Here is a 14,139-nt window from a genome sequence, read left to right as displayed (position 1 = left end):
GTTTTACGTTGGAAGAATATCTATTTGGCCCTTTGGTCTAAATGTAATCAATTTTAAGGTGCATGTTTGCTAAAAATTCTTTAGTAGACTTGCCTTCAAATTTAGTCATCATATATAACATATTTCATTTGTGAAAATTTATCTTCCAGGGTCTAGCTATGGTCCCGATAGATAATCATCCTTTTAGTTCCTATGTTATTAAACCACATGCTTCTTGTAATTGATGTCATATTTCCCACAATTTTTGTATTCTTATGTCCACTGCTTAACTATACAGCTATTATCCCTGTGGAGTAGTCAGAAATTTCTGAACAGTTGGCAGTTTCTTTATAACACCATATTTCTTTACAATACCTTGAAACAAAAATGTTAAAAGCCCATGTTAATTGAGTATCATATGCTATTTTAGCATATCTTCACCCCAAAAAGCATTTCTCATACTCTAAATGGACTTACAATTGCATTTCAAAATGGCCGTGTTGATTTCCAAGAAAGAGAGATATCCAAAAGGCCACTTAAACCACTGCTTATAAGGTACTTAACATTATTAATATATTACTTTTGGAATTACCACAATTTACGAGATTTTCTTTAAGATACTCCAAAACTATAACATGTTTCACTGTCACTGACTCGTTCAGTTTTATTACAGAAGACTTACCCTCTTGGTCGATCAAGATTAGAATGGGCTTATTGATTAAAACTGCCATGAATATCATTTTTAAGCAGATACTCTTCCTCATGCATGAAATGCCATATTGTATCTAGAGATTTAAAAAATTTTTCTTGACTTCAAATGAAAAAAATCTCCGGCAAGTTAATACTGAATATTTGTTTTTTTCTTAACTTTACTTTATATTCTTATCCAGATGTCTTAGGACTTCTTGATATACTACTGGCTCACACAAAATAGAACAAAATGAAGTATAACATCAGTTTAATTCATTCTACTGAAAAGTATTTTTGAGGTTCATTAACATTTAGCAGAGAGATTTAACATAAAAATATTTTCACCAGTAATAATATAAGGATTCTGCCTTAACTGAATATTTTATTGGATATTTGCCCTATGTAATCCAGGATTTTTTTTTTGCATTGAAACAACACATCACTTTTATGTTATACTGGATAGGATCTTGAAAATAAAGTAATTTGCCTAAAACAAGATTTTTTTGTTTTAAATTTGAAAAGGAATTTTTAAATGGCTTCTCTCTAGAATTCATTCACACAGCAAACTTATATTGAGTACCTGCTTTGTACCAGGTGGTTTACTAGGTGCAAGGGCTACATGGCCTCTGCCTTGTTTCCAAGTGGAACTCACACTTGGAAACATAATGTGATGCATGCTAGAATAGAAGGATGTACATCATATACTGAGGGCTCAAATGAGGGAGCAGACATTTCTGCCTAAGATAGGGAAGGCACAGGAAAGTGACATTTGTGCTGGATATTTAGAACGGGTAGAAGTTTCCCAGTTGGATTAAGTAGAGGGACTCTGCAGGACAAAAGCAAAGGAGTAGAAAAAGCAGGGCTTGCAGAGAACTTCAGATAATCTTGTGTACCTAGGCCACACAAGGAGAAATAGGCTGGAGAGATAAGCAGGTGCCATGTCTTTGAATGCCTAGTAGTAATCCAAGACAAGACATTTGAGCTTTCTCATGTAGGACAACGGGACAATTAAGATCTGACATATTCAGATTTCATTTTTCATAAAAAAGACTATAAATTCTAAGGGATGGTGTAAAGAAGATTGAAGCTAATAGAGAGACTGATAATTGATTACTTAATATTTGTAAGGTTACTGTACAGGAATGGGAACAAATGTTGGGGAGAGGTGAGGCAGACAGATGGTTGATGGTACCATTCATCAGAATAGAGAATTTAGGAGTAAGAGTAGATTTCTGCTAAAATTCCCAGATTTTAAGGATAAGACTATAAGTTAATTTTGGATCTGTTGGGTTTAAAGTTAGTGTTCAGGATATCCAGATGGAACTATCCACTAGACAGTAGATATAGTAATGGAATATGTCATAACAAAGAGCTTTGATCCCTTTTCATAAAAACCCAGTACTTGCATATGGTGCCACTGGAGCGGGGAAGACCCACACAATGCTAGGATCAACTGATGAACCAGGAGTGATGTATCTAACCATGTTAGACCTTTACAAATCCATGGATGAGATTAAAGAAGAGAAAGTATGTAGTACCGCAGTTTCTTATCTAGAGGTAAGTGGGCAGTATCATTCTTTGGATTAATCAATAGTATTGAGAAATCTCTAAGAAGTTCCATTCTAATTTTATCATACAGAAATTTTTTTATGACTATATAATATTACTAAAATCTCTGGTCTTATCTGTTATGAATCTTAGTCTTTTTCTGTCAAGTATTTTATTCGTGTAATTTCTGACTTACAGAAAAGTAGCAAGATTAGTACAGAAAACTTTCAGATACCCTTCACTCAGATTCTTCATATATTGACATTTTACTGCCTTTGCTTTCTCTCTCTTTACGTGTGTATGTATGTATTTTTTCTAAACTGTTTAAGTTACAAACTTCTAGAAACAGGAAATTTTCCTAAATAACCATTAAATAGTTACCAAATCAGGAAATTAACAATGATATAACACTAGTATTGAATCTGTAGACCTTAATGAGAGTTTACTAATTATTCTAATAATGCCCTTATTGAAAACGAAAATCTAAGATCATTAATTGCATTATATATAGTAGTTATATCTCTTTAGTCTCCTTAATCTGAATTTCTTTTTTCTTTTTTTTGTATTTGATGTCACTATCATAAAATTCTTAGTTTGGGTTTATTATGATTAGATTCGGGTTATGCACTGGCAGAAACATTACAGAAGTGATGATGAGTTCTTATGGCATCATACCAAGAGACTTATGTGGTTAATTGGTCCCATTACTGACTATGTTAACTTTGATCAATTTCATTATGCTGGTGTCTGCAAAGTATCTTCACTGTCAAGATACTACTTTAACTTTTATATTTAATAAGTACTTTGTAAGGAGAAAATGTAAATATCCTCTTACTCAAATTTTCATCTATTAGTATTAACATCCATTGATGATTCATTCTTGAATCAATTGTTATTATAGTAGATGATAGTGATTTTTAAATTTCATCAGTTTTCTACATTCATTCTTTCAACTGTAAGGAAGAACTTTCCCTTTCCTTTATAGTATTGGTGTGGACTCATGGATTCTTAACATTCAATAGATTATAATCCCTTTCTGTAATTATTTATTTGAATGTTCAAATTGTACCCGATCTGGCCAATCGAGGCTCTTTCATGATGTCTCTTGGGTCCTTTTGACACACCCCATCATTCTTTGAGGTCTCCTACCTTCATGATAGCTAATACTCAACAAATCATAATTAACTAACTCTGAGTTCTGATAGTGTTTCAGAAACCAGTGCAAAAATATAAATTCCTCATTTTATTGCCTATTCATTTATGGTGTCAGAAAATTTCTAGTAGTCATAGCTTTCTTATTGATATCTTGTTAGGTTCCTACTGAGAGAGTGTCTTCTCTTTTCAAAAATTGATTAAGATTATGTATGTTGCTAAAAATTTTCTTGTCAGTCTATAGAACTTGGAAATAAAATAAGTGAAACTCATTTTCTATAGTTAAGTATTGAAAAGAATTGCTCTGAACATAGTTAGGAAAAGAGCACAGCAATATTCATTATTTCTTCCTTAGATCTTTTCATAACCGGGAGAATTTTGAAGTTTTGTTATTTTTATATTTTTTTAATTGTTTTTCCTTTCTTTTAATCTTTCGTTTTATTATTGGCAATATCTAATCTAATGGTTTTCCACTAAGACTTTGCACCTGAAATGGCTATGGAGCTTTTTAAAAATAGACATGCCTGGGCCTCACTCTGTGGACATTTTAATTTAATAGGTCTGGATTGTGGCCAAGGCATCTATGTTTTTTAAAAGCTCCCAGGTGATTCTGATGCATAGACCTGCTTGAGAGTGATTGTTCTAATTGTATATTTTGTATGATTTAAGTAGGTAAGGGGAAGCATTAGAAAAGCAACTGCTGTTTATCAGAAAAATAGGAACCAAAAATTATCTCTTGATATTATACTACTTTTAAGAGTTTATTTTATTTAAAAATGGTTATCAACTCTGCCCAGAAAGCTCAGAAGGCTAAATGAATATTATCTCCACTACCTGCCACTCCAGTCTTTATCTCAGAACTGTTTGTCTCAATTGGTCATTTAAGTTTAATAGTAAAAGACTGGTTAATGATCACAATGCATCGTAAAACCTTCAGAAGGAAAGGAGAATGTTTTGTGGACCATTTGTTTTGTGTGTGTGTGTTTGTGTTAGTTATTAGTTTTTAAAATCAGTACTTTTTAACGGAAGCAACTTGACCAAAAATCTGTCACAGCATTTTGAGACATCATTAAAACAAAGTTTAATGAGAAAAAAAAAATAGTTATCATTCACTGTAGAAGATTTTACCAGCAATGAATTATCGCTATGGGCTATTTATTAGAACATGGAAATAACTTACATAAAATAATTCTTAAAGACTTCATTTTGTATTTTTTAAAAAATCTTATCAGTAACAGCTGTAGTTGTCATTTGGTTGGCAAGTAAGAAACTTAGAATTTTTAGTAATTTTATAAAATCAGGTCAGTAGTACTATTTTTATGTATTACTTACAGAAATTACTAAATACAGATATGTATTTAGTAAAATACCGATTACTGTAATACAGATATGTATTCGATGCCTTGCAGTAGAGTGAGGATATCTGGGCTCCAATCCCTGCTCCGCTTTTACCTTCGTGACCATGGACAAATCACTTAACCTCTTAGGACATTAGTTCCCTCATCAGTTAAATGAGGGGAGGGGGTTCCATTATCATTAAAAATTACATGTTAAAATTAATGTAATTGAAGGATAAACGAAATAATGTCTATCCTTGAATATGGGTTTCTTTAACTTTGAGCTCTAAAATATAAAAAGTTTGGACTACTTGGAAACCATGGAATAATAAATATCTTCTCCAATAAAATCCATGCCACCTCCATCTAACTTATATTTCAGATCTTGTAGAATTTCTTAAGACCAGGTGTCTCATATATTTCCAGGAAATAGGAAAAAGCAATTCCAGCTACCTTATTTCTGTTTTACCGTAACCATCATGTTAGACATTATGGGGTGAAGGCGTAATGACTCCAACTTTAAATTTTTCAATTTTAAATTTAGATAATTTAACTCTTCTGTTTTCTCAGAGAGTAGAAAATTATGGCAGTGTGAGGTAAAAGAAATGAGATGAATGAAATGAGCACTGTTTGTCTTTAGCATAAAATTCTAATATAAACTTAAATTGGCAATGTGTGCATATGTGTGATATTATCACTGTTGTGTCAACATCAATGCGAAAGCACTTCTTTTTATTTTAAGGTATATAATGAACAGATTCGTGACCTGTTAGTAAATTCAGGGCCACTTGCTGTCCGGGAAGATGCCCAGAAAGGGGTGGTCGTTCAGGGGTTGACTTTACATCAGGTATGTTTATAAACTTCTTTTTTCCGTGTTCAAATAGTAAAATATGGTTATTTAACCATTTACTTATTTCCCATTGTGCTTGAGAAGGAAGAAAAATAATGAAATGCAAAGTTAAAATACTCAGGATATATCTTCTGTTTATTTTGTTTTCCCTGAAATAATTAAATGAGCTTTCCTTTTAAAAATATACCTGAACATTTAATATCATGTATTATTCTACTTAATGCATTTAAATTTTATCTCCACAGAGAGACAAGATTTTCTCTTGTATTCCTCATATGATACCAAAGTACTAAGCAAATGATAATAGTCAATATTTAATGAGATTTAAATTATAGAAAGTACTTTCTTTTATTTTACCTTTAAAAGTCTTCTTGCTTGTTGAAAGTTTATTTAAAAATTTAAACACAGATGGCTAATTTGTGTATTTTTTTTTTTTATACCTAATCTTCTCTAGCCCAAGTCCTCAGAGGAAATTTTACAGTTACTGGATAATGGAAACAAAAACAGGACACAGCATCCCACTGATATGAATGCTACATCTTCTCGTTCTCATGCTGTTTTCCAGGTAACAGGCCACTAGACTATCGCTTTTAAAATTGAATTTAAAATAAATGAAGCTAAATTCACAAATAATAATTTTCACATACAAAAAAATTCACAAATAATAATTTTCACATACAAAAAAATCTCTTTATCTGTGGGCTTCTGTACTTCTCAGCTCTTCCTTTACTTTGCAGATTTGAGAAAATTATATCAAGAATATTTAGAATGGAGATGATGTAAATCAGAAATGTAAATTTTCTCCTATGTAAAGATATAAGGTAGAAAAGTAAATATGTTAGAAGGGATTTTTTTTAAGTTGGTGAAAATATTTAATATTTCTGAAACATAATCTTATATTCAGAGCAAACTTTCTCTTTATAGATCTAGATTTACAGGAGCAATAAATAGGGAGATACTGATTCACTTTTTAAAAGATTTCCTCATTATGGCCATGTAAAGTAGTTGCATTCCTTAAGGAAGTAGGATTCAGTTGCTACAGTACTTTTTATGAATATAATTCTGAAAAGAGCTACAGAGTAGATTAGCTGTTATTTCTTCGAGTTTCTAATCCTGTTAAAATTCATATGATTATATAGCTTCATTCTGGATTATGCTATATAGAACTGATTTTTCAGAAAGAAATTGTTATAGTTGAAAGAATTCACATCTGAGGCAGTCAAGTCATTTAGAAAGTCTGCAGCCCACAACATTTTATTAATCTTTTCTATTCTTAGCATTGACTCTTCATTTATCAGTAGTAGTCTTGAGAGAAATGTTTATCTGTGACAGTGAGACTTCCAAAATGTCTTAGACCCTGCTTTTTCAGAAAGTTTAATAAAAGGATTTTATAGTAGTAATAACTAAACTTCCCCATCTCTTTTAAGTTTGCCACCAAATTTATTTCAGTTAAACTACAAAGTAGCTTAAAATAGTTGAATAACTTATGCTTTACTCTAATAGGCCGTTGAATATGACAAGTATCCTTTATTATACTATTTTTTACATATTTTATTTTCTTAATTATAATGACAAAACAATTTTGAGAACTGGCGTAAATTTACCCTTCAATTTTGAGTCAACATTCAAATTCAGCTTTACTTTGAGAATAATCCCTGCAGACATGCAACGCATTCTGACCACTACCTTTAGTTTTCTCTTAGGAACATTCTTTCTAGAGGACCCGTGTGCTACCACCTCTGATAATTCTATGTCCTCTTTCAAGGATTACCAGTACACAAAAGTTAGTTGTTTTGACCTTTAATGAGGCCAGAGTTATTTTCAGATTTTTCTCAACTCTGGTACTCTTGAATATCAGCCAGTCAGATTATACCTTGTCTGGTGTGTTTATAAAATGAAAATAATTTTGATTGTATGCTCTTTAAAAAATAAATTGTACATTTCTCTTTTAATTTTGTTAAATCGTGTCCTCATTTTCCCTATTCTGTAATTTCAAAAAGATTTATTTGCGACAACAAGACAAAACAGCAAGTATTAATCAGAATGTCCGAATTGCCAAGATGTCACTCATTGACCTGGCAGGGTCTGAGAGAGCCAGTACTACCAGTGCTAAAGGGGCCCGTTTTATAGAAGGCACAAACATTAATCGATCACTTTTAGCTCTTGGAAATGTCATCAATGCCTTAGCAGATACAAAGGTAGGTACAATATATTTATTTACATATTTGAAATATTAAAGTGTATATAATTCCTAGAAAGATACTATTTGAGATAATTTGGTTTTAAAGGTCTATTGTAAATCAAATTTCAAGAGTATATCAGAGGAAAGACCTCAGAGAGCCTAGTGTATCAAATAAAGCTGTGGTTCTCTTTCTTTTATTTTAATTTCTAGTTTTATAACCAGGATTTGTTGAATGAAAAGTATCAGATATTAGATTGATAGGTAATATTTTAATGGTACTTTCTCCTCACATATTTTGAAATTGATTTTTTAAATTACTATTTAATAATCACTACATAGCAAGCATGATAATTTAATTGGCACGAAGACACAAAACACATTTTAGAAGAACTAAATCTGTTCTGGCTAGTATTTGATATACTGTAACATTGGGATAAATATTAAAGAGTGTTGATATTTCTCAGAGAGGAAGAGGGACTTAAGATATAAAATGTAATTACATGATCTAATAGGATAATGTTTACTAGATGCCTTTGGAGCATTTAAAATATTTTACACCTACTCTGTGCCAAAAGGGCTTACTAGAATACAGCATGTTTGGCACTTTCTGTATTTCTAAAAAAATGACTTTTTTTAAGTTTAAATATTATCATTTAATTTAAGTTCAAAGGAGGTACAAAAGCTTTAGGAAAATTAGTGTTAAACTCTTCAAAATGTTGCATTTTGATTTAGTATGAAGTATATTAAAATGATTTGGGAGTCTTTAAAATAGGCAAGTTACTGAAATCACACGAAGACTGCAAAAGCAAGATGACTTATATTCTAAGTTAAAATTTCAAACACGTAAGCAGAGGCAGCATGATATAGAGATTAATTTTCTAAACTTAAACTATAGCATTTTTTCCATATCTACTTAATTTTTAATAATTGACTCCTACATAGTCATTGATGAGTCAATGTTTAATGCATGTCTTAATGCATGCATGTAAAATCATTTCAAGCAGCACCAGCAGTGCACATTCCACACTGTTTGGGAAAGACTGCTCTGATGGGAAACATGATAATACTGGGAGCTGGAAGACCTAGGGCGACATTTCTAGCTCTGAATCACCAGCCATGTGACCTAAGGCAAGTCGTTTCACTTTTCACTAAGCTTCATTTTCCTCTACTATAATATGAAAAGACTTACATTGGATAGCATAAGGTGGCTTTCAGTTTAACATCGTAATGCTCTGTTTTTATATAGATGTCGTACTTCTTAGAAAGTTTGTTTCTTACTTGAAAGTCAAAACTATATCTTTTAAGTAAAAGAAAACCTAGGAAATTAATGTCTCTTAGAGCTTCAACTTTCAGATGAAGTATCTCTAAAATTGTAAAATTTATAAGTTATTTTGTTCCATTTTAGATGGTTGTTTAACAAGAGAAGCAGCTCTATGCCGTGCAGAATTCTTATTATTCTTCTAGTATATGTGTACAAGGCATATATTACTTCTTTATTTTAATTTATTTTTTAAAAAACAAATGAATATTTTTTAAATAGACATTTTGTTTTTGAGTAGCTTTAGATACAGAAAAGTTTCTAAGATAATACAGAAAAATTTTGTTAAATATACCCCACTCTCGGTTTCCCCTGCTGTAAGTATTTCACATTAATAGAGTACACTTATCACAACTAAGAGACCAATATTGATTTTTTTATTAACTAAAGTTCATAGTCATTCAGATGGAGATATAATCTTTAAATGGGATATTTGTTTTATATATTCACTAAATAGTCTCATAAAATTCATTAATCATCATTTAGATTACTAATTATAAGTCTAGGCAAAGTTGGGCAGTGCTTAGATTCTTGAAGTGGTAGCAGGTCTGCATTTAAATGTGGAAAATGACATAATCCTTTTTTTGTTCTTTCAGAGAAAGAATCAGCATATTCCTTACAGAAATAGTAAGCTCACTCGCTTGTTAAAGGATTCTCTTGGAGGCAACTGTCAAACTATAATGATAGCTGCTGTTAGTCCTTCCTCTATGAGCTACGATGACACATATAACACTCTTAAGTATGCTAATCGTGCAAAGGATATTAAATCTTCTGTAAGTATGTTTACTCTGCCTTTGCTGTAAAGGTATTGGGTACATGCTATTTTTATAATTCCAACGAAATATTAATTTAGAGTTACATTTATACTAATGAGTTAGGAAGCAGGGTTAGAAATATTTTTAAGGTTAACTTTGATAATTAAACTGTTAAGCATCTTGATCACGTATATAATAGATATCATCATTTAGTCTTTTGAGAGCTAGGCTGCTTTTAGTGTCTTTCTAACCTTTTTCACGTCGTGGCACATGCTATTTTGATGGCACTCTGGAACTGGTCAAGGCTTTGACACATTCGTGGCAGCCAAGGATGACACTGCTTTAACTCAGCATCAACACTTTCTACCTGACAACCCTGCATATGTTAGCTAATTTCTTCAAGCCTCAGTTACTTCATCCTTAAAAGAGATATATATCTGCCTCAGTTTATAAATAGCCTTTTAAAAATAATTTATTTTATGATATTTATGTAATCAATCTCTACGTAGCTCCAGCAATATAATAATGATTGATTAGATCAGTATTTTTGCCAATATTTGAGGTTTTGAAAATATGTAAGTCAAACATAATATATGTTTAAAGTCACAGGATCTCAGGGTTTGAAGAGACCTAGAGTTCAACTGGTGTGATGACTTCTCTTACCCCTCTGCTATTCCCATTGTTTGAACATGAGCGGCTTATTGTCTTCCCTAGAGAAATGTCCATACGCTGTTTATATAATTAATTAGTAAAGGTTATACTATATGAGTATTCAAAGGTTTTTCACACACATTTTTCATGTAATCCTTAAACCAACCCATTGAGGAAGGAATTTTTAGCTCTACAGTTGAGGAATCAGAGGCTCAGTGTTTTAAGTACTAAATTCTAAGTCATTTAAATGAGAAGTGGATGAGAGCCTCAAAATCAAGTATTTGGACTTCTTAATGCTTAATGTTCTCTCCACTATTAGCTGCCAAAGGGCCCATACTATTATAAAAAGGATAAATTATAACTCATTAAAAACTAGTTGAACGTACAGATGGGTGGAACTTAACATTATCTCTGAATTTCTTAGAAAACAGAAAAAAGAAAGTGGGCAATTTTATTTATTATATTGCCAATGAATGGTTTTCAAGTTCTTAAAAGTACTTTTTCTCATATAGTAAGGCAATTTCTTTATCATTTCATTTACATTCTTAATGTGCTCAGCATATCTTGTTAAAGATTTTAAACATGAGCATAATTGATCAAGATTATCACATGATTGTATTTGTCACAAATCCTGAATTAATGGACTGAATTAATGAGGATATATGCCATTTTGCTTATATTTATATTATTTGATTGTGATTATTATCTTTCTCTTTATACGCAACCATAATTTCTCTCTTTTAACAGTTGAAGAGCAATATTCTTCACCTTGACAATCACATAACTCAGTATGTTAAGATCTGTAATGAGCAGAAGGAAGAGGTATGTCTTTTTATGCTATTATGCTAAACTTCCTCAGTTCCTCATTTATGGGATTCTGTGAACTTAATTGTCTAAAAATTTGACATTTTTTTAATTACAGTTGAAATCTGGCTTGCTCAGTTATTTTTCATAGCTAAAATTTTACTGTGGTCATGTATAATAGAGACAATTTGTTTTATATTTTAACTAGTGTTTCTCTCTACTAGATTTTAATGTTAAAAGAAAAACTAAAAGCCTATGAAGAACAGAAAGCCTTTGCTGATGAAAATAACAAAGCAAAGTTAATGATTTCTAACCCTCAGGAAAAAGAAATTGAAAGGTAAAAATAATATTGAGATCTCATTTTGAGGATTTTATGGTTTCGAAATATTATCAAGTGTTTTATCATTTGTTGTATAATGTCTTTATATATTCTCAACTGAATCCAGGAAGTCACGGATTGCTATTTATATAGTACATTTTGGAATCAGATCATTTAAATTGTGATTATATAGATAGTGAGGAGAACCAGGACTTCAGTATAAGATAAAGAAGGTAAAGCCAATTATGTCACTTATGAAATTAGTTTTTAGTAAAGGTTTTCTTATTTTACTGATCAGGCATCATAGTCCATTGGGGCTGCTATAACAAAATACCACAGACTGGGTGGCTTATAAACAACATCAAAAAAATATTTCTCACAGTTCTGTTCTGGAGGCTGAAAGTCCAAGACCAGAGTGCCAGCACGGTTGGTTGCCAGCCTTCTTTCAGGTTGTAGACTTCTCAAATCCTTATATGTCAAAAAGAGAGGGCCACCTCTCTGGAGCCTCTTTTATAAGGGCACTAACCCCACACAGAGGCTCTCCACTCTCATGTCCTGATCACCCCCCAAAGGTTCCCACCTCCTAATAACCTCACCTTTGGTGTTAGGTTTCAACATGAGTTTGAGGGGTCACAAACATTCAGATGATTACATCTGGCATTATCATTACTTATATAGTTCGTATAAATTTTATCTACCCTTTCTTGATTCTATATAACTCAATAATCCACTTAATGAATTGAAGGGGCCGATTATTTGAAAGAACATCCCTCAGTGATATAAACTAATATAGAATTTTGATCAGTTTGTGCTAAGCTTCTTAGCAAGTAAATTTAAAAGAAAAAAAGCTGTTAATAATATAGTACTCACAAGTACTTTTCCCCTAAGCAATTAAGACAATTTTCTAAATTGTCCCAATGGGATACTATTTCAAAGGCTTTGAATCTTGAGTAGTTCTAAGAAGACAGTAGGAATTCCTGGATCAAACATGTTTGGAAATTACTCCTTAAGAAATCTAAAAGATTTCTAAAGTACATCAGCATACTAAAGGCCCTGAGAGGTCCTGTAGTAAGGGAATCTGTTCAACTGTGATTAAAGTTCAGTAAAGTTAAACTTATTTGACATTCCCGAATTTTCTGTTATCATAAGTGTGAGAAACTAACCACAACTCAAACTAGTGGTCGTTCACAATGTTTTGGAACTCTAGAGGTTGTAGAAGGTGTCTTAGTGTACACAAGGAAGACTAGTCAACAGTGACTTTCAACCTCGTTTCAGTACAACGCCTTTTTTAAATTGGATTTGTATATGGAATTTACATAAAATATCCTTGATTTCAAAACATATTTTTTCTGCCTCAATTGTTCCCAGATGCTTAGATAACTACTTTTAAGGATATTTTTGTAGATGGCTTTATAGTTTTTGATGATTTTTAGGTCCATATTAATTTCATCTGATTACTACAACAACCTTTTGAAATTTAAAGTGGGGCATCGTTTTCTCATTTATAGATAAAGGCAAGAGCTATAAATAATCTCTTTCAAATCTTAATCCTTTTGCTCTCATACTGTACTGTTTCACATATCATAAGTAATTAAACAGTTTATCAGTGACAATGAATCAGTTTTTCATAAAGCTGACCTATCTATTGTCATAGTACAAGTGTTCCATCTGTACTGAAGATTTTCTAAAGCATTTAAATTATTTTCTGTCAGTCCCTCTAACAACCCATTATCAAAATAAAATTGTTATGTTGTAGTAGTCTTATGATGCTTTTTTGTTATATCCTACCACTTTTACAGTACCTTTTAAAAAATAACAAGTTAAAATGATTCCTCATTATTTAGTCTTATCAAAGAAAGCTTTTAACTGTGATATATTAGTGGTTTGGTTATTATTTTATTTATGAATGCAATGTGGTGTTGGTCCTCATGCAGTAGTTATCTCCTGTTGATGCAGATATCTTGAAAATTAAAGAAGTCACCAACTGCTCAGATTTAGAGTCATTGCTTACATGGAATTGCTCAACACTGCATAACCGGATCTGGTTACCAGTTAAAGCATTACAAATTGGTAGACTTTTAGAGTTGATTACTTCAAGCTGTTGAACTTTTCTTCTGGTAAATTGATTCAGGAGGGAGATGGCCTGAGCTATGAAATAAGCATTTATTTGATATTTTTCAGATTTCAACCTGCCTTAACCAACAATAAAAACTTTCGAGTTTTAAACCATGCAACATGTTAAACAATTACTTGTATTTATAAAGAAGGTAATGATACAATTATATACTCCATTGCCTTTGTCATTTTCCCTCACAAGTGTCTCCTGAAATATATGAAATAACTTTTATATTAATCATACTGTTATATATAACTTTTTTAATGTCATGAATTAGCAAAGTGTCTTTTAAAAAACTTAAATTTTAACATGTTTATGAAGTTTAAATAGATAAAGGGAAGAATATACACTATTTGCTGTCTACCAAATCTGTTTGGAAAGAAAATATTCAAAAAGAAATCTTAAAAAGAAAATACAATTGTTCTTTATAGAGTTATT

General features: G+C 31.5%; 1 protein-coding gene and 1 long non-coding RNA gene across 3 annotated transcripts in view; one reads left to right on the top strand and one right to left on the bottom strand.

Annotated features, from left to right (window-relative positions):
- Positions 1–14,139, top strand: part of KIF18A (kinesin family member 18A) — a 77,200-nt gene that overhangs the window by 8,011 nt on the left and 55,050 nt on the right. For both annotated transcript variants that reach the window (XR_005653563.1, XM_039866102.1), the window contains exons 3-9: positions 2,069–2,226; positions 5,449–5,553; positions 6,011–6,121; positions 7,557–7,754; positions 9,653–9,829; positions 11,210–11,284; positions 11,491–11,603. Coding sequence is in view for 1 of the 2 variants with exons in the window: in XM_039866102.1 (XP_039722036.1) it covers positions 2,069–2,226; positions 5,449–5,553; positions 6,011–6,121; positions 7,557–7,754; positions 9,653–9,829; positions 11,210–11,284; positions 11,491–11,603 (937 nt within the window). In the remaining variant the exon portion in view is untranslated. The remainder of the gene's footprint in view (positions 1–2,068; positions 2,227–5,448; positions 5,554–6,010; positions 6,122–7,556; positions 7,755–9,652; positions 9,830–11,209; positions 11,285–11,490; positions 11,604–14,139) is intronic.
- LOC120605265 (uncharacterized) lies at positions 9–13,799 on the bottom strand. The gene is made up of 3 exons (XR_005653572.1): positions 13,789–13,799; positions 13,151–13,154; positions 9–93 (listed from the first exon to the last, which is right to left on the bottom strand). It is a non-coding gene; the product is annotated as an uncharacterized LOC120605265 (long non-coding RNA).

Source organism: Pteropus medius, unplaced genomic scaffold, assembly GCF_902729225.1.
Source record: "Pteropus medius unplaced genomic scaffold, Ma_sr-lr_union100, whole genome shotgun sequence".
Taxonomy (NCBI): domain Eukaryota; kingdom Metazoa; phylum Chordata; class Mammalia; order Chiroptera; family Pteropodidae; genus Pteropus; species Pteropus medius.
Note: the sequence above shows the minus strand (reverse complement) of the source record. Positions and strands in the feature narration are given on the sequence as shown.